The following is a 26,016-nucleotide window of genomic DNA, read 5'->3' as shown; positions in this document are numbered from 1 at the left end:
ATTTGGAGTGACATTCCCATCACTCCATCCCATCACCCCCTTCACTCCCTTCACTCCCTTTCTATTGGGGCCACAACGTTAACGGGGGGCGCGTCCCCTTTTCTCTCTCTCACGCGAAAAACGTGCACAACCCCCAGTCTCACACAGGACCCCACAACAGCCACTAAACCCTGACACCTGCACATCGCCCCACTCAGCGCATCTTCACTCCTCCTATGTCTCATAATCGCACACCTGTGTTTCTGCTCAGAGCTTAGCAGCAAAACTGCGCCCAGTGAACTGGTCTAACACCTCCCGTCCCTTCCCATCCGACTCCCCCCCCCCCTAAAATAAAAGCTCCCATCCCTGTCCTTCTTCTGCTTCTGCCCTGCTCCTGCTCCTGCTTCCGTTCGCTTCCCTTCCACATGCGGATCCAGGATTACCCTCTCCAGCCTGCCCTTCTATCTACGTACAGATAGAAATGAACATTCACATATTGCATAATATTAATCGCTCGCATCGCATCGTATCGTATCGCATCGTCTTCCGCAGTAGATCACCTCGCCGCAGTTTGACTACGCACTTCCACCTCTACCTATCGCACTTCCCAAGCTCAAACTCACAACCGACCATCCAGTCCCTCCCTCTGGCTATCCAATACCCGAACTCCCCGAACCCAGCCCACCAATAATGCCACTCTGAGGGTCCAAGGGTCAAGACCCCTTCTCATACATTACCCCGGAACTCTAACAATTCCAATTCCGACGTTCCGGAACGCGCGGGACGAGTGTATAAAAGCAGAGGGGGGTAAGATGCTGTTAGTCATTCGCTCGGGTAGAGCGTGCGCTGCTGCTACGCTTACTGCGTTTGCTGCTGACTATGTTGCGTCCGTCCATCCCTCCGGCACAGCACCCTCTCTCGCTACAGTACTAGTATGTCCAGCTCCATCGGTCTCCACTGCCATCCGACCGCCCAACCGCCCCCGCCCCGAGCGCGTCGGTTCGCTTCTCCCATCGCCTACCTACATACCTTTTCCAAGTTAGGCGACCCAAGTGTTTGCGTTTGCGTACGTGCGTGCGTGCGGTTGTTTGTTTGACAATGCCCGGTCCGGGGAGGTTTGTAGGTTCAGGGACCGGTCCGGTGTGAGACACCATAGAGGTGTGAGGTGAGAGCGAGCGAGCGACTGAGGCAGGGCAGAGGGAGATCTAGAGAGGGATACGAGCTCGAATTCCTGTCGACACTACCAGTGGACAGCTGCGTGCGAGCAGTGGTCAGGAATGTAGAACATCGTTCCTAGGGGAAGATGAGGGACGCGGACGACGATGTGAGCCGTACGCGTGTGAGAGTATGAGCCGTGTGAGTCAGTCGGTGGTGCCGGCGCGAGAGGAACCATCACTGTCACTAGTACTGTCACCATTGTCCTGAGTCACTACCCTCAGCCAACATCGTTCCATCAACAGCATAACATAACATCATAACATCGACAAAGCCCGTACTCACAACCCTCCTTCCCCGAGACGAATCAGACGTCAGACTGTCCGCGTCTGTCCGCGGCGGTAGGACATCGGCCTGGCGATCAGAGGGACCAGAATGAGTACAGTATTCCCGACATCAACGCCCGACCGGCCGCCGATAGGTAGAGGCTATGAATAACTTCGGGAGCCGCTGTAAAGTCCTGTTCAAGAGTAAATCCAATCATAATGATATTGATATTGATATTGATATTGATATTGATATTGATATTGATATTGATATTGATATTGATATCGTCAGATCACGACTCGGTCAAGCTGAGTCAACCTGCTGACCCAAGCAGGGACTGAGGGGAAACACGAAACGCGAGCCAGGCACAAATAGACGCGGTATGAGATGTCCCATTTGCCTGCGCTCCATTTTCCCGTGCTCGGTGGTCAAGTAATTAAATATTATAACAGCTACGTTTCTACCCGGTTGTACAGCCGCTATCGGAGAGCGACGTTTGCACCGGCCAAATATCTTCACCGGTAATACATTGGTGCTTGTGGGGTCCTTGTGCCCCTCACGAGCACGCGTAGTGCCAGGAGCTCATTACGTGACGTAACGGGACAGGACGTGAACATCAAATCTAGAGGTTTGGACAGCTGGGTGTCTCATGCCGTGTTAAACAATAACTGCTCGGACGAGCAGTGTGGAGCGGGGTTGGGGCAGGATGAGGTTTGTAGCCGCGGCCGGAGCGCTTCTTTGGGATGGTCTATACTTAACATACCACACATAGCGTGATCTCGCGTCTCCATGATCAGGTGGTCAGTGGCAGCCCATCAAATCGAACGAGGAGAGCATGTCGAAAACGGCAAGCGTCATTTCCTCATGGGGATGGCTCACGATAGATCCTGTACACAAGTACAACAATATAAGACAACAACGCTTTCCTACACTTACCTTCTATTCCCATCACCTATTATTACCCATACATGTTACTCCACTCAGCAAACGTCTCAAAGTTGCTGACAAGATCCATCTGACAGAGAATACATTCTCCCTCGATCTTCCTCTGCAGGCGGGTCTTCGCCACACACCCGTGCATCCCAGGAATGCCAAGCCGTTCCGCCACATCCCGGATGCAGCACACGGGCGTCCGTTCGAATATCCAATGGTCGACTTTATGTAACCTGCTGTCAAAGTTACATCTCGGACATTCGCCTTGGAGTTTGAAGGTGAGGGTGGGAAGGAGCGCGCGGAGAAATCGTAGAACGAAATCCTGGGCTTCGTCCTGCTCTGGGTCGCGAATAATCACCGTCTCGAGATGGCTCTTTTCCCTCGGCAAGTGTAGCAGGGCAGAGTCTTCGGGTTCTTGCCCAAGTGGGCAAATGTTGAGCATGAGAGTCCGCAGGAAGGGAGAAGTAGACAATAGGATGAATGATTCGTACGACAGGGCGCGCATCAGTGAAGAATAGTGTGTTACCGACGTCATCAATGAGCCGACCACAAGTACCTCCAGATCCGGCCATGCTCTCACCAACTCGTTTACGTGCTCGTCTTGAATGACAACGAATGGCTCAACGTTGACGATAAATGACTTCATCTGAGTGCACTTGAAGAGTGACGCAAACTCTCCAAGTTGCCATACGACAATGTGAGGAGCTGCCAGCGGACAGCGGTAATACATGCCGAATCTCAACAGTCCAGGCCATTTCTCGGCAATGGTCTTAAACGCATCCGAGAATACACCGCCCATATAGGCGGGGTCGTACAATTCGCTTGAATGTTCAGGTTTCACTTCGATCGCGGTGATGTAGGATGCATCCAACCTTTGCAGGAAAGCATGGAGCGCTAGAATACAGCGACTGGATATCATGAGATGCTGCAGGCAGGGTAAACGCAATGTGGTTGGTAGATCGGTCCTCCTGTCGATGGAGCATTCGAGAGAGCGCAGTGCAGTGAATTTTGGAAGTAATGCGAGATAAGACGATTGAAGATCTATGAACTTGAATGCCAGCGCGTGAGGTTGGAGTTTCGTAGTCGTCAGAGCATCAACAAAGTTGAACGCCTCATCACCCCGTCCCATCCGGCTTTCTTGGACTTGAATATGCAGAAAGTCCAGTCGTTGTAGCTTCTGCAGAGCCTTGAACGTTGCTGGAAGGCGTCTTTGCATCGGATGCCCAGTAGTATCGCTGGTGGACCAATCCATAAATTGTGCGCGATGGAAGACGCCCACGTATTGCAGATCTGGGAGATCGGCGATGAAGTCCACTCCCGTCTCGAGCGCCTTGTTAGTAAAGACCGACAAAGCCACTCGGCGCAGGGATGGGAAGCTGGATTTTGGAGATTGGGGGCCAAGAAATTTTGAAAAGGAATGCAGAGGGTCGTAGTCTACCGCGTGTTGATCAATGCTTAATGCATGTATTCGGGCACGATATAATGCCATACGAGTTCGGCTATCCAGCTGGATTGAACGTATGGGTAGTTGCGCGTGCTGCTCTCGAGTGAGGATTGAACTTGTGCATATATTGGGTAATGATGCTTACTTGGAGCTTCCGATATACCACTGCGACAGCTTCTTTGGAGCCGAGCATTTGTCGCTGCAGATAGTCCAGGTCGTGACATTGCGTCCACACTACTTCAATGCATAAGCAAAAGAGATAGCTGCAAGTTCGTCCCAGGGAAGTAGCCGTCGAGATATCGCAATATCGAAGAATGAGCCGAATAATGTCATCTATGCCCCATGCACGATGCAATCTGGTTGACCTCTTGTCATCTATAATCAACGACTGCCCTGAATACAGTCTCCTTTTTGCTGGGATGTGCGGCATACTGGTCGGCAAATGCTGGCCCCAATTCAACACGTGAGAAAGGCTGTCCGATGCCCACCTCAACGTCGTTGGCGGCGTTGATTTCTGCATTGGTAACCAAGTGCAGCTAAGCCTGCTTCCTGGTACGAACAGTGCGCAGCTACATACCAATCGGCCGGCCACCTCGAAGACCCTGAACGGACATCGGACCGACCTTACCGATCGGAGGCACGTGAGGAAGATTGACTTTTCACCGAAGTTAGCCTGCTTTTCCTGCTCGACAACATATTGGCCAAGCAAACATGGAAGAGGGAACAAGCAGAGGAATTTCTTGCGCCTTGTCTTTATGCTTCCGTTCTGCGTGGGGGGTTACCCCACGCTGGTACACAGGGTTCCGTTCTTTCGGTTTCGTGGACAAATTTCCACGTGCTACTGAAGCTCAAGAGCAACTAGCCTTGTAGGTGGCTTCTATTTGCACCGCGGCGATCCAGTCGACACTTACGCCCCTGTGACTGCAACTGCAATGCCGGGGTTGATGAACTTCACTCGAAGTGGAACTGAAATAAACCTGTTGCTTGGATGGTGCTTCTGTGTTGTATCCGGGACGTGGCAGTCCATGCCTTGCTGCTCGGCGTCCATTATCGGTGCATATCTTCGAAGACCACGGATGGTACTCCACATGGAACGCCCTGAAATGCTGGCTTCTAATCGGCGAACTGCACCATACCAGCCCATTTTGTCCCACGAAGCTGACGAGAACTCAACCCACGAGAATAGCGATGCTCACATCTAGTGAATGAGTTGCCGGATGTTGACGGGCAAACTGAATCAATCGACGCTTATCGGAAGACTTGCGTAGCGCATTCCCACCAGTCTTTGTTGATGTCCTCCCATGGGATATATCAACCTCTAATTCAACGGATGTAACAATGCGATCTCAATTATGTTGGTCCCATTGTTAGCAACATGTGCAATTGGACTCGTTCTAGGCTGGTTGCTCGTGTCTACTAGACGTCCCGCTAATCTCCCTCCCGGTCCGAAACGTATCCCGGTATTTGGCAACTTATTCCAAACACCTTCCAACCTGCTCTTCACCAAACTTACGGAATGGTCTAAGGAATACGGTGAGTATACGTGATCGGATTACCTGGATGTAAGCATTGACACTTGTCACCATAGGAGGTATATTCTCGTATGATGTCATGGGACAACCTATCATCGTGCTCTCTGCCGCCCAAGAGGCTGGTGATGTCCTTGACCGTCTGTCGGCAAAAACCTCCGATCGGCCGCCGTTGATCAAAGCGGGAGAATTCTTGTGCAAAAACATGCAGATGACATTCCTTCCGAGGGGCAAGAGGTACGTCGATCATGATGCTTTTGCACGTGGTTCTGACACAGCGGCAGATGGAGGACGATGAGACGTGCCGCCCATGAAAGGTTTGGATTCACGTGAGATGATCGTTCTCTGTGCTGAACATGATTGTAAAGCCTCAATGTCCGCGTCGTGAAGGACTACGCTCCAATGTTGAAAGACGAAGCGACGATTCTGGTCGAGGGCCTGGTAGATCATCCCGATATTCCTGTCTCCGGTCATATCCACCGAGTTGCAGCATCTATGGGATGGAGGAGTATATTTGGCCACGAGGCTATACCCCTGCTAGGACCTGATCCATCACATCGGATCGAAGAATTGGCTGCTGAGATGTCGGTTGCAATGCTTCCCGGAGGCTCGGTTGTAGACGTCTTCCCCATGCTCAAGCCTATCATCGCCAGAAGCAAGTTCCTCAGGAAGTACGTCATCGCATCATATTTCATCGACCGTGTAGTTGATTCCCTTACAGACATGCTGACCGCTGGTTCGAAGAGCTGTCGTCCTGCTTCCTACATGCGTATTCTACGGACCAGGTCCTATTTCTCTTAGACGACCTTGCAGAACAAAATCTCAACTCGTATTAGATCGAAGGGCAGTTGTCTGTTAGTGGCACGTTGAAAGAGACAGGCGAGAAACTCGGCCTCACAGCACATGACGGTGCATGGATAGGTGCTGCCCTCTTGTATGTTGCCGTCGTCTGCGTGTTACGAACCTCCGCTGATGAGAATACTCTAGCTTTGCAGCGGAGGATACTGTTGAGTTCTTTCTTAACAGCTTGGACAATGCGTTGATACCAAGGAAAGACTGCATGCTCTCTACTCTGGTTCATTTACGCGATACTGCTGTATCCCGAGACTGCCAGCGCCGCTCGTCAACAGCTTGCTGATATCGTTGGAGATCGACCACCAGAGTTTTCCGATCGAGACAAGCTGCCCCACATCGAGGCTCTGGTCAAAGAAGTCTTACGATGGAGACCTCCTGTTCCGATGAGCATTGGACATGCAGCCTCCGAGGTACGTTCTGATACGATTACCTTGCCTTTTACCCATGTGATTCTAGGACTTCGAATACAAAGGATACACCATTCCCAAGGGAGCGGTTGTCGTGGCTAATCTCTAGTGAGTTGTCCTGTCCTCAACTAGACGTCAGTGTACTGATACAAGCAGCGGAATCGGTCGAGATCCGAAGTTGTATTCTGACGGAGAGCGCTTTGATCCTGCGCGATTTATCGATAAGAACGGCCAGCTGAAGCAGCCGGCTCGCGATTCGAAGGATGACTATCTCTGCTTTGGACATGGCCGCCGCATCTGTCTCGGCAAAGACATTTCCATTGAATCCCTTTGGATAACGTTCGCCTATCTTTTGTGGGCATTTGACATCAAGAAAAGGCGAGACTCGAATGGGGACGAAGTGAATGTTTTCGAGCCAGGTTTCCTCGATAAGGGTGCTACGCTTGAGCCGGTTCCGTTTCCCCTGCAACTTTGTCCTCGGTATATCGATCTCAAAGAACGGTTAAAGGCTGCAAATCATGGGGCGTGAAGATTTAGCAAGGCTATGCAAACGAAAGCATGTGGATGACGGCCAGCCGATATGAATAGCAGCTCTTCATTGGTTCGAATTAAGCTGATTTTTTTACCACGAGTGACGATGCTCAACTTTGTACACCCAACAGTTTCATGAATGACACGTACAAAGCTTACCAAGCCTCCAGGCACATTCACATGTAAGAAGGCAGGGGACGCTTGCCGTCACCGTTTATTTCCGTGAATATTCTCAACGGTTAGCTGCAAGTCTCGGACATCCTTTCCCAAATGTTGACCTTCTTTCAATAGAAGCATAAGAGGGACCCTATAACTAGTGGGTGAGCAGATGACCCTTGAACCGCAAGCTCACTGCAGCTTCGCAACCGTGTGCAGCCGCGGCATGGACCGCTTCACAGAACTGTGCTCCCCTTCTATATAACAGACCCTGAGATGGGGCTAGATTTAGAGTCGCACGCAGGATGCCCGCCTATATCTTGTTCCTCTTTGCCCTGTTGATCCTGTTGTTGTTTTCGATTCGTCGTCGGTCTCATGGGGCAGCATATCCTCCAGGTCCCCAAGGTATTCCGGTCCTAGGCAACGTTCTAGAGCTCCCTCGTAGTCTGCTCTTTCTCAAGCTAGCCGAATGGGCTCAAGTGCAAGGTATCAGGTTGACTATATGCATCATTTCCTTGGCTCACTTCTGGATAGGACCACTATACACCGTGAACATATTGGGCCAACCCCTTGTTATTATTAATTGCGCTAAGGAAGCAGCCGATCTTCTGGACCGTTCATCCCTCATCACAGGCGGTCGACCATCTTTGATCAAAGTTCGTCTTTGCTCCAATTTTTACTCGCAGCTGACTTTTTGCAAAGGCTAGCGACTTCCTCACCAGAGGACTGGTGATTCCATTGATTGACAAAGGAGAACGGTAAATCCATTTCTCTTGCCACTATGCCATGTGCCATGCCACTCATGATCTTTAAAAGATGGCGTTTAATGCGGAAAGCTACGCATGAGCGGTAAGAACAGCACAAAACCTCTCGCAATGCTTTGCGTCTCACCAGCAATTGATCAGCTTGAATGTTCGTGATACCAAGTCGTTTGTCCAATCCAAAAAGACGAAGCTGCTTGTCTAGTCGAAGGTCTTATTCGTCACCCCGAAATAAAAGTCTTCCGTCATCTGCATCGGATAGCTGCTTCTATTGGTTGGCGTGCGTTATGGGGATTTCCAGGAATTCCCGTCCAGGGGCCCGATCCCAGCCATCGGTTGGATGAAGTGGCCGAAGTGCAATTCAAAGCGGCCATACCAGGAGGGTCGATTGTGGATATTTTCCCCGCGCTGAGGCATATTATTAGCCGATCTAAATATCTTATGCGGTCCGTCCTTGTTCTCAATTCTGTTGGGACCTTTTCATCTAACAGTGTACCCAGCGAATCGAATGCTTGGTTCGAGGAGATGAACAGACTGTCGCTCCATCTGTACGACACATCCTGTGCGTCAAAGGCAAGTTGTCTCCCTCCTCTCGTGACAACGTACCTCATTATTTGGGTAAGGAGTGGGGAATTAGTTTTGGAGCGAGTTTACGAGATCGGGAGCGGAAGAGTGGACTTCCCCCACAGGAGGAGGCTTGGTTGACGGGACAGTTGTTGTAAGTCTCCTTCTGTCTTTGTAACGCAAGACTGATTTATTGAATCAAGCCTCGCTGCTAATGATACAGTTCGCGTGGAGTTCAGCGTTTGACTTGATCTGACTGGGTTCTATCAGCCATCGACCTCCTTGGCGTATCTCGTCTTGGCGATAGTTCTGTATCCGTCTCAATTCATCACAGCCAGACAACAAATAGATGCAGTTGTCGGAGGTTCTATGCCATGCTTCGAAGACTGGGATAAACTGCCTCTCGTGGAAGCGATAATGAAAGAACTTCTGAGATGGAGACCGCCTGCACCGCTTGGTAAGTGCTCGACATAAACACCCCACAGTTACGATTGCCAATAAGTCTGCCATAGGTGTGCCACATGTTACTTCAGAGGTATATCTCGTACATGTCTTACGTTTCCTATTGTGACAAAAACTAGGAGATTCGCTACGGCAAATACTTCCTGCCAAAAGGAACCTCATCGGTGGCGAATATCTGGTGAGCAACCTTCACCACAGCATGACGTATACGAAGCATGATCCAGGACGATTTCCCGCGATCCAACCTTATACACTAATGCCCAGGACTTTGATCCTTCGCGATTCATCGACGACAACGGAAAGTTGAAACAAGGCGCCCCTGACTCGCATAACGATTACCTGGCGTTTGGGTTTGGCCGACGGGTATGTGGGGGGAAGGCGTTCGCGATTAACTCCCTGTGGATCTGCATCGCTACCCTGCTCTGGGCCTTCGAATTTGAGCCCACTAAGGATGCCGATGGAAACGACATTCTGCCTGAGGCGATGGACTTCGTGGATTTCGGTGCGACTGTGCGACCTGCTACACCGGTTAAAGTCGTGCCCCGTTTCCCCGACTTACTGCAGAGGATCAGGGCTTCCAGAGATCATTGTATTGACTGATTGGTTGTCCTAGAACAGACGCGCAGCTGCAGATGATAATGGTATTTGAAATGCGTTAAGGTGTCTAATATGTGTGACATGCGCCGATGGCTAGAGCAAACTATTCTATCATAATGATGAGCGCAAGCTCACGTCCTTGAAAGAAGATAAGTGTTCCTTCTCTGGTGAGAAGTATCCTTATGTCCATTGTTGATGCAATTCCGCATCTCCTGTGCCTCCTTCGACACCGGCCGTGCTTGTCCCCCACTTGCGAGTGCCTTTCCCAGCGATTGAGTCCCTTTACAGTATTCAGCGCATCGTTCGCGGCATCAACCATCTCTGATGCACCCCTGTGATCTCCCAACGCCCCATGCCAGTGGACCCGTTTCTGGTGCTGCTTCGCCTCCATCACGTACATATATGCAGCAAGGTGATGATTCCCGTCCGCGGTATGTTGTTGAGCCAGCTCAGAGTAATCCTTCGTGTACCACTTGGCTTCAGCGGCTGTTGGCTGTCCTATGCCTGACTTGATAATGCCAGGGGTATGGGAGAATGATCAATCTCTGTCCTTCGTGCTTGAAGTAAACACTGGCGCTGGATGCGTTGCACTCCCAGGAGCATACGGAGGAGGAGGATCTGAATGGGTGACGGAGGCCATGTGATCATCGTGCAGTGAATAAGGTGGGGGAGTCCATCTCATGAGCTGCGGAGACGTCAGGCTGGGGAGCTTTCATAGCGTGCACCGTATTCATAGCAAGGGCCGGTTCAAATCATGAGCTGTGGGGACATTGCTCCGACGAAGCTTTTGGGTCTGAGGCTTAAGGTCAGTCTCAGAACGGGATTGGATGTGGGCTTGACCTTCCTGAGGTCCACCGAAAGCATGTCGCCTGAATTGAAATCGTAAAGTGAGAGATGCACGATGAAGTCAACAGGTTCACGCACAGTATATTTGGCAGCTTTAGAGGGCTTCCAGAGCCACCAATGCAGCAAAATCCAGATCAAGAATACAGTTTTAGCAAAGATCATGTGGAAGGAAAGGGAAGGAATAAAAGGTTACCAGCACCTCTGTTGGACGAAAAAAGGAGAGAGCAGAGGAGAATTGAGACCAGCTGCCGTTATTCTTGACCAGATCAAGATACTTATCCATGCGGAATGGACAACCTTACCAATATGTACAGAGTGCTGACCCGGCGCCGAGCACATCGCCTTCTCCAGTGTAGGATGCCTACGAGGGGCCCAACATTACTTTTCCGCAAGGGGGCACATAAAACCCACACCAGCACAATTGAATAGTGTGGTTCGGCACAAGCTATTTTTTGTTGTGTAAGTAATTACAGATATCATTGTTTGTTCGAATTGAATGCGCACCTGTTTGGACTTCGTGCACTGATTCCACTTGCGAAACCTGTTCGAAGTCGCTGCCTGAGGATCTACACGTCTGAGCACCGCAAGCTAGCCGAAAGTATAAAAACGTGGCCTTGAGAACGCTTTCGCAGGCTTTTCGTGAGAAATCATAGTCGCTCTTCAAAAGGCGCCGCAGGTTCACGTGAAAAGGCAATGATCTTCGGAGAAAAGCAAGGTTTTGCTTCCGAATCTGATTATTTAACTAACTTTAACTCTGGATTGGAAGTTATGTCTGTGACTCGCCCGATGAGCGTCGCACGGATCTCCAGTGTACGAAGATCGGTCGTTAGAACGAAAGGCCTTACCACGAGCAGCTTTCGAACTGTCAACGCCGACCGTCCTGCGAACGGGCTACGTTTCGTTCCTCTCGCTGCTCCACAATCATCACCCAAGAAAATCTCCGCAGCAACGACAAGAGTCCTGTTAGATGTGGACGACAACTTCAGCCGGTTTTACAACTGGACGCCGACCATCGATGATGGATTCCATGAATTGGACATGATAATCGCAGTGGGGTGCTGAGGAGGCTCCAACAAGCAACAAAGGTGTGTGTGCAGTCACAATAATCGAACCTCTGCTCATGTCGAAAGATCGTCTCGCTCCGACGCCTGGTCGCGTATGCACACAGGAGACTGCGCATTCATGATATCAAGATCTCGTCAAGCTTTCGATTAGACGTTGTCTACAATTGCGTTCCTCTGGTCCCTTCCACAGACGAGATATATATACGGCACCCTCGTCGCTCTATACGCCACCCGTTATTCTTGTGAACCTCTCACGCATAGCAGCTATGAGCTTGCGTGTGGAGAAGAACAGAGCGTTGTGGAACGCGTAATACAAGCCCAAGCTTGATTGGCAACATATGGAGCACAACGCTAGACACTTGGAGGCCCTGCTCAGTTGGTCGCTCCATCCATGCCTTAACGTTTCGTTCCCACCCACTGAATCTGTTTACAGGAATATATGCCTTCACCAGGGAGAAATGCAGTGACTTCAGTATCGAAACCATATGGTGCCTTGTGCGTTATGATGTGCCTATGGGATCAGGGAGACGGAGAAACACGGTGTATCGTCAATAAAGGCACAATGTCTCAGCTGATCTTTCGCTTAACTGAACATCAATGAGCAAGTGTAGTGAAATCGCCATGCATGGATAAGACCACCAGTCAGAACGCCCGGCACGCGACGGGTGTTGCGAGGGTTTCGAAGGATATCTCAATCGAATCCACTTGGGCAATATGGTCCAGCTTCAGCGGACATATGGGACAGGCTTCCTGTATACCCTCAAGCCGCTTCGTTCTTCGTTCAGCTTCGCCTGCCTTATGCCCATCTCAAAAGGCGGCTAAAGGTTGCAGGCAGGGATCCGTGAAGAATAGGACAGAGAAAGGTCAGATATCAATAGATTTGCACGGCCTTGAGATAAGCTCATTTCATTAGCCACACGCCTAGGCCTGTATGCCAAACGTCCTCTCACATTTAAACTGCAAGTGAATCACTTGTTAATCGAACCCTACTACCCGAGAATATATATTCACCGCACCAGTCTGGCTCTGCTCAGGCTTCTTGGACTGAGAATGATGCGTCAGCCTATTCCGTTAATGCCTCCGTGTGGGTGAAAAATCCAGTCCAGACGTGTCCAGACGAGGATAGACGTTAAACCTACCTGGTCTACGCTAGGAAAGATGCACCCGGAACGGGGTGATATATATTCCCTTACGACCGCCGATCGGTCGATCATCCTCGTCTTTTCGCACCATTGAGCCGAGAACTTGCAGCATTTGTCCACCCATCCCCATCAGTGTCCGGTACTGCATGGATATTGCGGAAGGGTGGTTGCGGAAGTCCCATCATGGTATTCCACTTGTTTGAGCTCCTTTCACTGGACGCGAGAAGAAGGTTCAAGAAGAGCATCACCAGAAGGCAATCTTCAGCCGCTGTCGACTCGAGCTTCGGGCCGCATGTGGCATGGTCAACTTCTCGGAACCATCACATCTTCGTATATTATCAGTCCTGAGAGGTTGGGTTTCGGTCTCGCGCGACATGAGTCCCTACATCCTTTTCCTCGTCGTGCTCACGATACTGCTGCTGATTTTGGTTCGTCGTCGATCTAATGCGGTGAACTATCCTCCTGGTCCCAAAGGCAACCCGGTCCTCGGCAACCTTTTGGAGCTTCCGCGTACTCTGCTCTTTCTCAAGCTATCGGAATGGGCCAAGGAACAAGGCAAGGTGAACACGTACGCTGTTTCGACGCCGAGTTGACTGTCGGATAGGACCGTTGTACACTGTGAACATGCTGGGTCAAGCACTCGTTATTATTAACAGTGCCAAGGTTGCGGTGGATATTTTGGATCGTTCATCCATAATCACCGGTGACCGGCCAAACTTGATCAAGGTTTGTATTCCCTGTAATTGTACGGCTCGACTGACTTTGAGAAGGCTCGCGATTTCCTGACAAGAGGATTGCAGATTGCGTTGCTTGACAGAGGAGAACGGTGACTCATTATCCATATGGTCGCAACGATCACAGCATCTCATTTACACATCTTTGTACAGCTGGCGGTTGATGCGAAAAGCTGTGCATGAACGGTGAGAACATCATTCCCACATCGCTGAACCACGGGCCTCATCACTATTGACTAGTCTGAATGTCCGTGACGTGAAGTCGTTTTGTCCAATCCAGAAAGAGGAAGCTGCCTCTCTCGCCGAAGGCCTTATTCTTCACCCGGAGATAAAAGTATTCCGTCATCTACATCGAGTGGCGGCTTCCATAGGATGGCGTGCGTTATGGGGGTTTCCAACAATTACAATAGATGGCCCTGATCCTACCCATCGCTTGGATGAACTGGGAGAGGATCTGCTAAAAGCCTCAATACCAGGAGGATCTCTTGTTGATATCTTTCCTCCATTGAGGCACATCATTCGCCACTCCAGGTATCTCATGAGGTTCGTCGATATCACTTGTGTGTTTGCAGCGCAGAGCTCACTAATATTCTCAGGAAGTCGAACACTTGGTTCGAGGACATGAACCGACTTTCCATTCACTTGTATGACACGTCTTGTTCGTCAAAGGCAAGGCAGGTCCGCATACCAAGGAATGTATCTGATCGTTTAGCTAGGAATGGGGAAACAGCTTTGGGGCGGCTTTACGAGATCGGGAGCGGATCAGTGGACTGTCACCTCAGGATGAGGCTTGGTTGACTGGGCAGTTGTTGTAAGCACTCTTCTAGTATTGTAACGTGCAGCTGATGGATCAAATGAAGCGTTGCATCCAACGATACAGTTCGTTTTCGAGTTTCCCGTTCGGATGCATCTGACTTCGTTCTATCAGACATCGACCTCTTTGGCCTATTTGGTCTTGGCGATGGTGTTATATCCTTCCCAATTCATCAAAGTCAGACAGCAGATTGATGCAGTTGTCGGCGATTCTATGCCTTCTTTCGAGGACTGGGAGAAACTACCGCTCGTGGAGGCGGTAATGAAAGAAGGCCTGAGGTGGAGACCGCCTGCACCGCTTGGTATGTGTTTGGGAGCACCGCAACACCCGTGACCATCACTCATTCGCATTTGTAGGGGTTCCACATGTTACTTCAGAGGTTTTGATTATTTGCAACCTCTGTTGCCTACCTTGACGATAATCAGGATATCCGTCATGGCGAATACTTCTTACCGAAAGGAACGCCATTAGTTGCTAACCTCTGGTGAGCCGTCTTCCTCACACGCGTAACTTTCACCTATGCATCATCTAGGACGATTTCCCGCGATCCAGCCTTATACACTAATGCAGAGGAATTTGATCCTTCTCGCTTCATTCACGAGAACGGAAAGTTGAAGCAAGGCACTCCCGACTCGCACAACGATTACCTGGCATTCGGATTCGGCCGACGAGTATGCGCAGGCAAGGCGTTGGCTATCAACTCGGTCTGGATTTGTCTCGCAACCTTGCTCTGGGCATTCGAATTTGAGCCGATGAAAGATGCCGATGGAAATGACATTCTGCCCAATCCAATGGACTTTGTGGATTGCGGCGCGACGGTTCGCCCTCTTGCATTCCCGATGAAAGTTATACCCCGCTTCCCCGACCTATTGCAGAGGATCAGAGCTTCCAGAGATCATAGTATTAACTGAATCCCAACGCTAGCTCAGGAATGTAGCTTGCAAAGATATCGTTAGCTGAAATATGAAGCATTTTGGGTACGGAGAATTAAACCAAAATGATGATGATGATGTGCGACAGGCGCCTAATATTCGCCTCCGTTTGGGCGCTGGAATTTCACAGTTCATGCACTAACGATCGACCTGACCCCGACGACTCATACCAACTCACGCTACATTTAAGGATATATCTACACGTACTGTATCGCTAAACACGCACTTAGAGCTGATTACACTGAGAGATTACTTTGTGGATCCAGACATCGTGTCATGTCGAATTCTCATGACGGTATGCTCTTTGTAGGCGACCAGGAATGCAACACTCACCGCAAGTCACAGACATAACCGCCGCATTGGGCAAGACGTCGTCATTATGCAATTTAGGGCTGAAGGCTCTACGCGCGCCGAATGCTCAGGCCCCGCAATCAGCCGGAGAGCTTCCACCGCTTACCGTCCTTCGTACGGACTACGTCTCCCTCCTTTCGCTGCTGTACAACCGGGCACTCTCCCTCTCCCTCGCTCTCAAGCCTCCAATAACCTCTGCAGCGGTGACAAAAGTCCTGTCAGATGTGAACGACGATCTGGGTCGATTTACCAATTGCACGCTGAGCATCGACGATGAGAGACATGGATCGGAGATGAAGAAGCAGATGCGGTGGGGTGCTGAGGAGGTGCTGGAAGGCGTTCAACGAACGGTGGACTCTGCCCTGCAGGCTGTGAACTCGGGGGCTGTTGAGGAAGGCGACAAGCGCGATCTGATACCGGTCGCTGCGCTGCTATCAGCGATCGAGAGCCTGAAATGGAGGCTGCCGAAGGATAACACGGACGCGATCCTGCGACGGTGGGAGATGGACAGTGCTGCGCTGGACGATGGGGTTAGGGAAACGAGGGAGATGATCGAGGAGGGTGATGAGCGGGCGCAGAAGGCGGGTGGGGATGCTGACGAACCCGAAGAGGAAGATGAGGAAGATGCAGGAGGGTGGGACGAGTTGGGCGATGGGTTCGGAAATGAAGTGCTCAGTGGGCAAGAGTTAGATCGCGTAAAGAAGGTGTGTGCTCGTGTCAGCATAAAACAACGACTATCCACTGATGTGCACAGGTCTTCTCTCTCCTTCGACTAGTCACGCTTCTGCACAAGAGACTGTTCGTTCATCATCTCAAGATCGCGCGAAGCCCCCCCTTGAGCGAGGAACACGTCGTCGCCCTGTTTCGACATTCCGCTCCTCTGGTCTCGTCAACCGACGAGCTCGCTTCTGCCCTCTACACACCACAAGACGTGCCCGTGATCCTTTCCCGGATCAAAGGGGTGCACGAGCATGTAGAGAAGTACAAGACCGTGTGGAATGCTTGGGATGCCGAGTCCGGTCTGGCGGCGCTCAGCGTTGGGGAGAAGCCAGGGAAGGAGGATGAGGACGCGACGAACAGGAAATGGTTCGACATGTGCTTCGTGCAGATTGACCGAGTTGTCAAGGATCTAGAGCATACGCTCGCATGAGCGCATGAGCTCAGCGTGACTGCATCTGTATTCATTGTTACGTGCAGCACACGAATGGTACCATCTGCACAAGAACGGCCAGAATCATCACCATACTCATAAACATGAGGTGAGGCCGAAAGAAGATATACGAGTGTTCGGCACTGTCGGGCCGAACAGTCGTATATCTTCTTGGGCGTCCGGTCATGTCATCGTTGTATAATTGTAAAGGACAACACGTTATCGAAGTCAAACACAATTGTAACTTCTGCCGCGGTAGACGGCGAAATTCGTAATACATGTGGCAAGGGGATTGCGTTCCAGACCAAGCGCATTGTGACGCACACACGTAACATATTGTGCACAGTCATTCCCCCCGCAACATCATACCGCACAAGACAAGGAGGCGCAAGGAGGCTGTCTCCACCTCATGAACCTCGAACATCTCCCAACCTCCCTATACCTAGCAAACGTGCCTCAGCCCCCGACTCCTACGCCACCAAGAGAGAGATAAGTCAAGCATGAGCACATGCTACGTGCTTGACTTTGTACCGCCCTGATCAGGGCGGTACATGTGCTCGGCCTAGCTACATTGGGGACATAATAATGTTCCGCTCATGAAGGTAGGTCGTGTGTCGTGTCATGTTGGCCGTGTTTGCACTCCCGTTGGGTGAAAGGCTGCTTTTCCGGCAATGTTCGGATAGCCGCCTCGGGGTGAATGACTCCCATCTACTCCACTCGGCTACTTGTGATAAGCCACGGAGGCGTGAGAGCGTGTGGGATTTCTCGGGGGAGGGAATATTGATATTACTGCTACATACTGGATAATCGGGTGAGGAAGCCTCTGATGACACTGAAAGATGATGCGTGTGTTGTTCTTCCGGAGTACGAGGGCCTTTAGGTTACACTCCGGATACTCGTGCAGGGTGTCAGAAATCTGTACTAGAGTATAATTGAACAATAGACGAGTTGTGACTGGAACATGAAGCAAGGAGTGTGTTCTGGAGCATGGATCTACACTCAGAAGATAGAAATGGCATGGTACTATTGATGGTATTCGCACGAAGGAGAGAGAACGGTCGGTGCTGCCGGGCCGTGAGGGTTGGATGAGAAAGGCGGGCCGAGGATGATCGAGTGCGGAGTGTGTGGTTGGTAGGCAGGAAGGTTGTCTGAATTGCGTTATGGTAGATTTTTACCCCAACGAGAGCGATGCTGTGATGGATGAGACATGACAATGATTAGCTTAGTTTAGTGTAATATTATTATCGATAATCAAGGGAAGTTGTGGCGTTATGTTCTAGCCCTTGTAAAAATCTGAAAAGGGCGAATAAAAGGGTTAAATTATAGTTTAAGATTAGAAGAGAGAGAGAGAGATGTGAATCGATCAAGTGCACACATGCTCTCTTTTTCCCTTTTACCCCCTCGTGGCACCCCCCTTGCTTCCCCCTCCGTGTGTGGTCGTCCCTTGTCTCCACAGTACTCTTCACTCCTCACTTCACTTTCCCCCCTCTCTCCTCCCTCCCCCCTCTCTCTTCACTACCACCACCATCCCCTTTTCAACCCTTCACAGCCATCGTCACCTCACGACCCAGCACGACCTGACACGACATTACGACTCCATTCATCCCCGAGCCGCATCATCACCCCCTCTCATCCTATCCCATCACCGCCATCTCCCGCCCTCCCACACAAACTCATCCTCCGGCCACGAGCACCGCATTACCCTCTCACACCCCGCATAACCGAATAGCTCTACCCGATCCGGACTCCGCGCAGTGCATTACCGCCCGCACCCCTCTCCCTCGAGGTCCTTAACTGAAACCGCGTGCCCCTGCCGACCGCGAGGGCGCACCCACACACCAAAACACAAAATCTCGCCTTGGTTTGAGCATACCTCCCAAGTGGAACCCGACTGTGTCACGCGGAGATCTCCAGTCAACTAGGGCTGAGAATTCGAAGAAATACTCATTGTCACTGCTGCTCTCAACAGTTGAACGAAAGAACGAACACGCGAAGCGTTGCTAACGACTCTGACGAACTTTGCACGCTTTTCTAAGTGCGTCCTCTACTGTTACAATAGATTGGTAGGATGCTGATGTTTCTTGTTTGGTAGAAATCATGGCTACTGCTGCCCAGGCCGCTGCTCTGGGATTGGAGCACTGGAAGGTGACTATGCTTGGCGATGGAGGGGTGGGGAAGACTGCGCTCGCAGTGCAGGTCCGTCCATTCGCTCCCTTCCATCCACTTCCCCGCTGACTGTATCCCGCAGTTCACGCAAAAACAGTTCATCGGTAAGCCGTGACTGGTTCATCACGATGACACACGCTCATTACGGCACTGCCCCTTTCGGTACCTACAGAGACCTACGACCCCACAATCGAGGACTCGTACCGCAAGCAAGTGCTTGCGGACGGTAAGATGAGCTTCCTGGAAATAATCGACACTGCCGGCCAAGGTTAGTCCTGTGCTGTGCTCTACTGGCGAGATAGGGGCTGACGGTCACACGACAGAGGATTACTCGACCCTTCGGGAGCAATGGATTCGGTAAGTCCTCTCCCCCTCTCCTGGCGCAGTTCTGACCTGTGTCTGGTGTCCCTCTCCCTCCCCGTTTTCGCCCAATGCAGTGAAGGACAAGGCTTCATCCTCGTGTACAGCGTCACGAACCAGACATCGTTCCAGAATGTAGACCGGTTCCGGAAGACGATGATCTCCCTCCACCCCGAAATCCCGGTGTTCCTCATCATCGGGAACAAGGCTGACGACGCCTATCGGCGGGAGGTGTCGGCCGAACAAGGCCTGACATACGCGAGACGGCATAACTGCGAGTTCTTCGAAGCGAGTGCCAAGTCGGGGCAGAACGTTGAGAAACTGTTTAGCGAGGTCGTACGCCAGCTGAGGGCAAACAACCGGTCCCCCCAGCCACTCACGCCAAACTCTACTACGTCGACCAGCGGGCGCGGAAGCTCACGCACGAGCGCTTCGGGGTATACGGCCCATTCGAGCACAGTAGGAACAGCGACACCACTGACGGTGCCGAGCTCGGGAAGCCTGGGGCACCAGCAAACACCGCGTGGGTATCCCGCGGCATCGGGAGCAGGAGGGCTGGGAGCACCTCGATCCCCTCCGCCCCCATCGAGCGTCGGGAAGATGTCTGCTCCCCCGGCGTTAGGACCCGGTATGAGTGCGTCTGGGAGCACAAGAAACAGGGGAGGGTCGACCAGTCGTTCTGAGCCAGCGGCGTATCCAATCCCGGGAAGGGATGTCCGATCTCCCACTGCCGCAGGAGGGATGCCCATGAGCCCACCAGCACCGAAGAAGGGCGCCAGCAGCGCACCTGCACCAGCAGTCCGAGGAGGCACACGACTGCAAGTCAACACTTCCTTCATCACTGGGAACGCCGCCAAAAGCTTCTTCTTCAAGACCGGCTCTGCCGGTGGAGCAAGAGGAAAGCAGAAAGAGAAAGAGAAAGAGGAAGAAAAGTCAAAGGGAGGATGTGTCGTTATGTGAGCTGTCGATCTCTGCCTGGAAGGAAACAGTATCATGTCTAGCATGTCTGGTCGAATCACGCTCTGTTTACCTGGACTATTCCGCTCTCTCGCTCTCGATCCTCCCACCCTCAGATACCCAGGGACGGACAAAACATCCTTTTCCGACCCTTTCCTTTCCTTTTGGTGTACGTGCTGTCTCTCTTTGCACTCGCAAGCATCCCTGTTTATCCATATCATCTCATCCATTTCGCTGCACACTACTCTTGCCCTCTTCATTACCCGCGGCGTCATACCTCCTGCCAGGTCGTTGTCGTTATCACATTGGGCGCTTTTCTTCCTCAGATTGTACAACACCTTTCCCTCCCTCTTTTCGCATCCGCAGCCCACAACCTTGTGGACTTCCGCTTTGCCCTTTGCCCGTTGTATGATCTACCTCTCCTCCCCTCCCTTCCTTCGTCGCCTCATCCGCTTCGTTCACTTTTTTGACTGACTGAAAAAGGATACCCCGGGGGGAAGCAGTGTGCTATGATATCGAATTTCATTTTCTCTCTCTCTGTGATACATGTCTTACCCAGTTCGGTTCGGACTTTGCTAGATATACCCGTGACTGGTCCTCCCCCTCCCTTCCCCTGGTTATCCATCCACTTAGACGCGCTTGTTGAGTAGAAGTCACATGCGGGCTGCCATAACCAGTTACAACTTAAATTCGTCCCCGGGTTTGGTGTCGAGGCAACCCAGGACCGCAGACGATCGACGTGCATTATAGGCGACCTGATTGACCAACCCCTGATTGGTCATCACCAAGTTCGGTCAGAAGCCGCCCTTCTGACCGAACTTGTGGACCCCCAATGCTGAGCTGGAAGGGTAACCTCCGTCCCTCGCTCTCAAACTCTAGATACACTGGGAAAGACTTGTGCCCAGAAGGCGGGAGGAACGATACAATCCGATCATATTGATCTGTTATCGTATTGAATCTGCCGGCGGTGGTGAGGGAGTGAATGGGCTTGGTAAGAACGGGTGCCTGGACGGGATGGGGGTATCTCATTGTGCGTCAATAACGGAGCTTCTCCACATCGGGCTAATTGATTGCCGCAAAGGAACTTGAGGCAGACCTGTGATGCCAAAGGATATGATCATGATCTCAGTGACTTCTCAGCTGTGAAAGTTGGTGTGAGCGAAATAAGATTCAAGCTAATTAGGAAGTACATCGGCACTTGACCGCTGAGTTCCAAAAAGAGTGGAGAAGCGAATGCTATTCGCTTTTCCACTCTTTTTCTCACAACTTAGTTTCCTCCTCCTTTATGCAATCCTTTGGGTTAGACCGGATGATTTGGAATAGAAAGAGGCTAGGTTATCGATTCGTGAATGGGAGCATGAGCTTTCGGGTCTAGGCGCAGAGCGAAGGACGTTCAATGCAAATCATTACCACAACTACAACTACAACACTATTCAAGTCAACGCACGCGAGCCATTCGACCTATTGAAAGAAATTTGTAAATAAAAATAAAAAGAAGGATCAACTGCTTCACGCTACGCAAGTTGTGCAAGCCCGACTCGAACGACATCTGAAGCTGAGGGAGAGGATCGGATCAGGGAGGCCACCAGCTGAGATCTGACGAGCCGTACCCAGAGCGGCTTGGATTAGCGAGACCGACTGAAGTACCTAGGACGCTTGGGTAGGTTAGTAAAGTTGAACAGGGAGAATAGCGTTGTAGACGCACAGATTGATGCATGAGCAAGGAAACCACTGCATTGATTACAAGATCAGTGTTCAAGTAAGTCGCGACGAAAAATGCCGATGAGGTCGGATTACGGATTTGCGGGGGAACACTGAGTGCCACGCATCTTCCGGCAACGAACCTCGTCACGGAACAAGGTCGGAAAGCGTGCGCGCTGAGGATGTGCAAGCAGCTTGGCTAAGAGAACGCTATTATCTGAATGTTAGATGGTATCTGAGAAGCGGATGGTAACGTTTGGCTTACCAAACCGAGCGAAGTAAGAACTACCACCTGCATATCAGCTGCATAGCCCAAAACGGTTCGGCACATGACAGCAACGTGCATATATGCGCCTCGTGAGAGTCTCGTTCTCTCATGCGACGTGTGAACGAGATGTTTGAGCTGGCAGGAAGGGAGGACGGAGGTGTCCGCGCGGTCTGGCCATCCACCGTGGGTCAGATAGGGTGGTACTGCGGGCGAGCTTTTCGAGTGGTCTGCGGATCGCGAGTGGGCGGCAAGCTGTGGAGCGCAGTAGCCTTCTCGTAGTCCTCCGTCTCGGCATGTTGAAACTCGGTGCAGTGAGGTGCTGAAAGGAGGAATAGGGTTGATCACCTGCTGGCCATACGTGGCACACAGTGGTTATGACGAGGTGTTGATTAAACGAAAACTCAAAGCCAACACGCAAGGGGCTGATGGGACGAGAGTCGTACTTCGAAGTTGTCGTTCAGTGATATGTTGAGGGAGTTATTCATCTTGCTATAACGAGGTGATGTCTGGATTGGGCGGTGTGGTGTGGCGCGCGCTACGCGAGTGGCCATCGGATTCACGAGGTTGATGCGTGTTGAGACCAAGATGCGATTGGTTCTGAAGGGGTTCTGGAAAGACCTTTCGTAGCGAAAGGTCAAAAGGTCGTCCGTTTCAGAAGTACAGGGTATATGCAGAGTTCAGACGACGAGCACAAGCAACCGGACGACGACGAGGCCTGTTCTGCCACCGTCGGCCAGCGACGACGCGGTGTTGCCAAGCAAATTGGTTTTGTGTGGCGCAAACCCGGGGAGAGGGGCCACCTGTATCCAAGACACGAGTACTGCCAAAGCCCCACAAGTTGGGAACGTCAAGAAGCATTTGGACGCTCGGGCCTATTTGGGGCCATCATTCATCAAGACGTGTCCAATAGAGGGAAAATGTCATCCCATCCTTTATCTTATCTTTATTTCGAGTATTTTTATCCCCCCAACTGTTTTTGTCAACCTACTTGTCGTTGGGAATGAGGGAAGGTACTCCCTCAAATTGGATTTTTATACAGTCACGAGCGTACACCCTAATTGATTAGACTACTAGGGCGTTGATGGCTTTTTCCGGCGCGTCTTTCATTCGTCCCCCAAACACGTTTCCATCAGCCTATTCAGTAACCCCCCTTGGCACTAATTGGTGGGAAAAACCCGCGCCGTCCGACGAGAACCGGCGCCGTATACCGCACACCTCTCCTCATCTTCTTTTCTCACTCTTGTCCACAACTCTTTCTCATCCCTCGGATCTCAGTTGATCAAAATTTGGAGAAGATCCAGCTTCATTCACCCAACTCGGTCATCCTCTCGTCGAACGGCTCGAGTTCCGGATGTGACACCGAGCGACCAACCACCTCGTTTTGGCGGTGATCATGGCATGCTCAACGACTGCAACTTTGCAAAGAGCCGAAGATTAGAAGAGGAACCGAGCCCCAGATATCCCCAGTATCCGATAGCCTGATGGATTCTCGGAGAGTATCGGGTTAGATGATGAAGCATGGGCTGCGTGCGCTTGGCGACACCCTGGTCGGGCAAGGAGAACTCCTCCCTTAACGGCTACTTTGGGACTATCAATCTATCGGATTGATAGTCCCAAAGTATAGCAAGTGTAAGACTTATCCTTTGCACGAGAGTCAAAGACGCTGAAACCTGTTTTCCCCTTGTGGTAGTAGGTTGCCCGGAATGGTCGTTAGCACAGCGGGCATGTCGCTCATGCCGTCCGGAAGCCTGAATGCCGTCATCAACAACTGCAATCGGCGGTGCCCTCCCGAAGAGAACGTCTCCATCTGCAGCATCAGACCTGTCAACTCCAAGACATATTGTCCTATCGAGCGATCGAGCAGAACAGAGCAACGAGGGTGCGTCCAACATCCAGCCAGCAGAACCCAATCAGACACTAACATTGCTCCCAGCTCGTGCTTTCAAAAGCGCCGAGGGTCAACCAAAGGCCAGTCCCTCACCGAAAGCTCCTCGTCAGCGGTTTCCGAATGTGAGCAGGGAGGATCGCACCTTCGGAGGGTATTCACCGAGCGCCAGCAACTTGAGAAGGTGCGAGATCCTTGCATTCGCTTCCTTGCGCGACGTGCTGATTCTCTACAGGATAGAATTACTTTCTTGCAAGTCTCGGTTCAGCTCGGAGCTGGTGTCGGCCTTTCCAGCCCGTTATTTCGCTCTGCAGGGATAATCATTGTTTAGTGTTCAGGCGTTGTCCAATATCGTGTTCCCATCGCACACAGCCCCTATTACGTACCCAACATGACCTCGTGAAGTCGACCAACATCAATTTCCATCCCACCGCTGGCGCTTTTATCAGGGATAGAAGTTCCGAATCCCGCGAATATGCAAAAGCAGAAAATTCTCCCCGGATCTCGGCGTGCTCGACTTGTCAAGGGTTCGTCTTCTGATCAACTCCATCTTTATCCCGAAGACCTCAAAGAGTTCTTCATAGGATTTCAATGCACCGCTTCATCTTCTACGTCACCCCTGCGGCATGCCGGTTTTCGTTATTTAAACAAGTTCCCTATTCTACCAAATCTTCGATGTCAACTTGTGCTTGTCACACGATTCGTGTATTTTGCCCCCTTCCTTCCAGAGTCGAGAGCATGCCGTGTTCGCGAGCGAACTGCTCTTCCAGCGCCGGCAGGAACTCTCCCATATTCGCTGTTGGCTGTTCGCTTCCCCCTCTGATAATGACCGCCCCTGGGCCGGACCGGCCCGCTTCTTTGGCCGTTTTCGTTCTTCGGGAGTTGTTGGCATGTTGCCCAGTTCGACCTCTTTCCCATCACTTCCCTGCGCCTGCCTAGAACGATCTGCGACATTATTGACTGTGCGTTGCAATTTCGACAACTCACCCCATCGCTCTCTGTTAATCATGCTGTCCCACGCTGCGGCACAGTCGGCTCACCGCTCGTACTGGCTGACGTCGCCAGATGATGGGGGATTCCCATCTTCGCACAAGGGCACACAAGGTTGCCCTAGCCGCCCGGTTTGGGCTTCTTCCCCGATTACTTGGTTTGTTTGAATACAGTATCAGGTGTTAATCTCAATCTAGAAGGGGCTCATGATGGGTTGTCGTCACGTAAGCCTTCTCTTCAGGGCAGATGAACAAAGAGGGTCATTGTCGGCCCTAGCGTCGTAAACTCCCCCACCGCTGCCTGCAATCGGAATCCCCGTTGGGACACTCTTGAATCAGGAGATTGCCCCCGTTGCCCACGGGAGTGCTTATTTCCCAATACGGACAGAGCGCCTGCGTGTGGCTAAAGGTGAAGAAGTGCAGCGGAGGCATTTCACGCATCACATTCACTGATTTGCGAGTCTAAGCACCCCATACCCGTACCATGACAGGGCCGGGCAAGCAGGGGTGGCAAGCATGCGTTTCTAGCTAAGGGGTCACTTACTCATGTACAGGTCGGCACGTACAGCCGGTCTTTTGTGCATATTGAGCAGCTTGATGGCAGTGGGCATTGCTAACCTCTCTTCTTCACTCTCTCCTGGTTACGAGAGAAGTCTGGGAACGATTGAGGACGCGATTGGTCCCCAGCTACGTACGGCGTCTGCTCTATCCCAAACATTTCAGCCAAGAACGACTCGGAGGGCAGTGACATCACTCACTTCGACTGCGGTCGAACTCCTATCTCTCACCCTCCGATCCCCCATCCAGGCATTCTCCTAGATCGGAAAGGGCAAGGCGAGGTAACGCGCTGCAGTGCATTGGGAGAGCAGGCACGCACGGACAAGCTTTGGGCGCCACATAGGGTTTTATTTGACAGTCACGGGCTCTGAGGCAGCTGTTCGGCCTTGTGGCTACCGG

General features: G+C 51.5%; 11 protein-coding genes across 11 annotated transcripts; 9 read left to right on the top strand and 2 right to left on the bottom strand.

Moving 5' to 3' along the window:
- Positions 1-2,328: 2,328 nt before the first annotated feature.
- On the bottom strand, positions 2,329-3,389 carry DACRYDRAFT_23086 (uncharacterized protein). The gene has a single exon (XM_040773091.1). It carries the CDS (start codon positions 3,311-3,313, stop codon positions 2,420-2,422), a length of 894 nt encoding a protein of 297 aa, XP_040627629.1. The 5' UTR covers positions 3,314-3,389; the 3' UTR covers positions 2,329-2,419.
- A 364-nt stretch (positions 3,390-3,753) lies between these two features.
- DACRYDRAFT_23085 (uncharacterized protein) lies at positions 3,754-4,211 on the top strand. Its single transcript, XM_040773090.1, has 2 exons — positions 3,754-3,931; positions 3,984-4,211. The coding sequence occupies exons 1-2, from the start codon at positions 3,763-3,765 to the stop codon at positions 4,124-4,126; spliced, it is 312 nt and encodes a 103-aa protein (XP_040627628.1). The 5' UTR covers positions 3,754-3,762; the 3' UTR covers positions 4,127-4,211.
- Positions 4,212-5,190: 979 nt separating this feature from the next.
- On the top strand, positions 5,191-7,158 carry DACRYDRAFT_108794 (cytochrome P450; the record flags this gene model as incomplete). Its single annotated transcript, XM_040768735.1, has 10 exons — positions 5,191-5,371; positions 5,427-5,604; positions 5,652-5,684; positions 5,736-6,038; positions 6,089-6,152; positions 6,204-6,301; positions 6,355-6,373; positions 6,423-6,632; positions 6,679-6,737; positions 6,786-7,158. 10 exons carry the CDS (start codon positions 5,191-5,193, stop codon positions 7,156-7,158), a joined length of 1,518 nt encoding a protein of 505 aa, XP_040627627.1.
- Positions 7,159-7,618: 460 nt separating this feature from the next.
- Positions 7,619-8,300, top strand: DACRYDRAFT_68234 (uncharacterized protein; the record flags this gene model as incomplete). The annotated part of the gene is made up of 5 exons (XM_040775867.1): positions 7,619-7,802; positions 7,851-7,972; positions 8,019-8,074; positions 8,133-8,165; positions 8,222-8,300. 5 exons carry the CDS (start codon positions 7,622-7,624, stop codon positions 8,280-8,282), a joined length of 453 nt encoding a protein of 150 aa, XP_040627626.1. The 3' UTR covers positions 8,283-8,300.
- Positions 8,301-8,488: 188 nt separating this feature from the next.
- Positions 8,489-9,338, top strand: DACRYDRAFT_23084 (cytochrome P450). Its single transcript, XM_040773089.1, has 7 exons — positions 8,489-8,523; positions 8,578-8,650; positions 8,701-8,795; positions 8,845-8,863; positions 8,912-9,098; positions 9,154-9,176; positions 9,223-9,338. The coding sequence occupies exons 1-7, from the start codon at positions 8,519-8,521 to the stop codon at positions 9,283-9,285; spliced, it is 465 nt and encodes a 154-aa protein (XP_040627625.1). The 5' UTR covers positions 8,489-8,518; the 3' UTR covers positions 9,286-9,338.
- A 1,989-nt stretch (positions 9,339-11,327) lies between these two features.
- DACRYDRAFT_23083 (uncharacterized protein) lies at positions 11,328-11,867 on the top strand. The gene is made up of 2 exons (XM_040773088.1): positions 11,328-11,631; positions 11,677-11,867. The coding sequence occupies exon 1, from the start codon at positions 11,333-11,335 to the stop codon at positions 11,606-11,608; it is 276 nt and encodes a 91-aa protein (XP_040627624.1). The 5' UTR covers positions 11,328-11,332; the 3' UTR covers positions 11,609-11,631; positions 11,677-11,867.
- A 1,337-nt stretch (positions 11,868-13,204) lies between these two features.
- DACRYDRAFT_37727 (uncharacterized protein) lies at positions 13,205-13,472 on the top strand (the record flags this gene model as incomplete). Its single annotated transcript, XM_040774435.1, has 2 exons — positions 13,205-13,340; positions 13,390-13,472. Coding segments are annotated over 2 exons (219 nt in total), but the record flags the coding sequence as incomplete, so codon positions are not given.
- A 166-nt stretch (positions 13,473-13,638) lies between these two features.
- DACRYDRAFT_117154 (cytochrome P450) lies at positions 13,639-15,211 on the top strand (the record flags this gene model as incomplete). Its single annotated transcript, XM_040770330.1, has 9 exons — positions 13,639-13,672; positions 13,727-14,029; positions 14,083-14,164; positions 14,203-14,297; positions 14,347-14,365; positions 14,415-14,601; positions 14,657-14,679; positions 14,726-14,784; positions 14,833-15,211. Exons 1-9 carry the CDS (start codon positions 13,650-13,652, stop codon positions 15,209-15,211), a joined length of 1,170 nt encoding a protein of 389 aa, XP_040627622.1. The 5' UTR covers positions 13,639-13,649.
- A 224-nt stretch (positions 15,212-15,435) lies between these two features.
- DACRYDRAFT_23082 (uncharacterized protein) lies at positions 15,436-16,804 on the top strand. The gene is made up of 3 exons (XM_040773087.1): positions 15,436-15,527; positions 15,578-16,287; positions 16,338-16,804. The coding sequence occupies exons 1-3, from the start codon at positions 15,509-15,511 to the stop codon at positions 16,731-16,733; spliced, it is 1,125 nt and encodes a 374-aa protein (XP_040627621.1). The 5' UTR covers positions 15,436-15,508; the 3' UTR covers positions 16,734-16,804.
- A 1,556-nt stretch (positions 16,805-18,360) lies between these two features.
- On the top strand, positions 18,361-20,680 carry DACRYDRAFT_23081 (ras-domain-containing protein). Its single transcript, XM_040773086.1, has 6 exons — positions 18,361-18,768; positions 18,826-18,929; positions 18,982-19,003; positions 19,072-19,167; positions 19,223-19,256; positions 19,337-20,680. The coding sequence occupies exons 2-6, from the start codon at positions 18,831-18,833 to the stop codon at positions 20,217-20,219; spliced, it is 1,134 nt and encodes a 377-aa protein (XP_040627620.1). The 5' UTR covers positions 18,361-18,768; positions 18,826-18,830; the 3' UTR covers positions 20,220-20,680.
- A 2,893-nt stretch (positions 20,681-23,573) lies between these two features.
- On the bottom strand, positions 23,574-25,140 carry DACRYDRAFT_23080 (uncharacterized protein). The gene is made up of 5 exons (XM_040773085.1): positions 24,655-25,140; positions 24,306-24,597; positions 24,119-24,254; positions 23,876-24,064; positions 23,574-23,814 (listed from the first exon to the last, which is right to left on the bottom strand). The coding sequence occupies exon 1, from the start codon at positions 25,077-25,079 to the stop codon at positions 24,732-24,734; it is 348 nt and encodes a 115-aa protein (XP_040627619.1). The 5' UTR covers positions 25,080-25,140; the 3' UTR covers positions 23,574-23,814; positions 23,876-24,064; positions 24,119-24,254; positions 24,306-24,597; positions 24,655-24,731.
- Between the last annotated feature and the right edge of the window lie 876 nt (positions 25,141-26,016).

The sequence above is a fragment of the Dacryopinax primogenitus genome (genome assembly GCF_000292625.1).
Source record: "Dacryopinax primogenitus strain DJM-731 SS1 chromosome Unknown DACRYscaffold_12, whole genome shotgun sequence".
Taxonomy (NCBI): domain Eukaryota; kingdom Fungi; phylum Basidiomycota; class Dacrymycetes; order Dacrymycetales; family Dacrymycetaceae; genus Dacryopinax; species Dacryopinax primogenitus.
The sequence above is the reverse complement of the archived record's forward strand: the minus strand, read 5'-3'. Positions and strand labels throughout refer to the sequence as shown.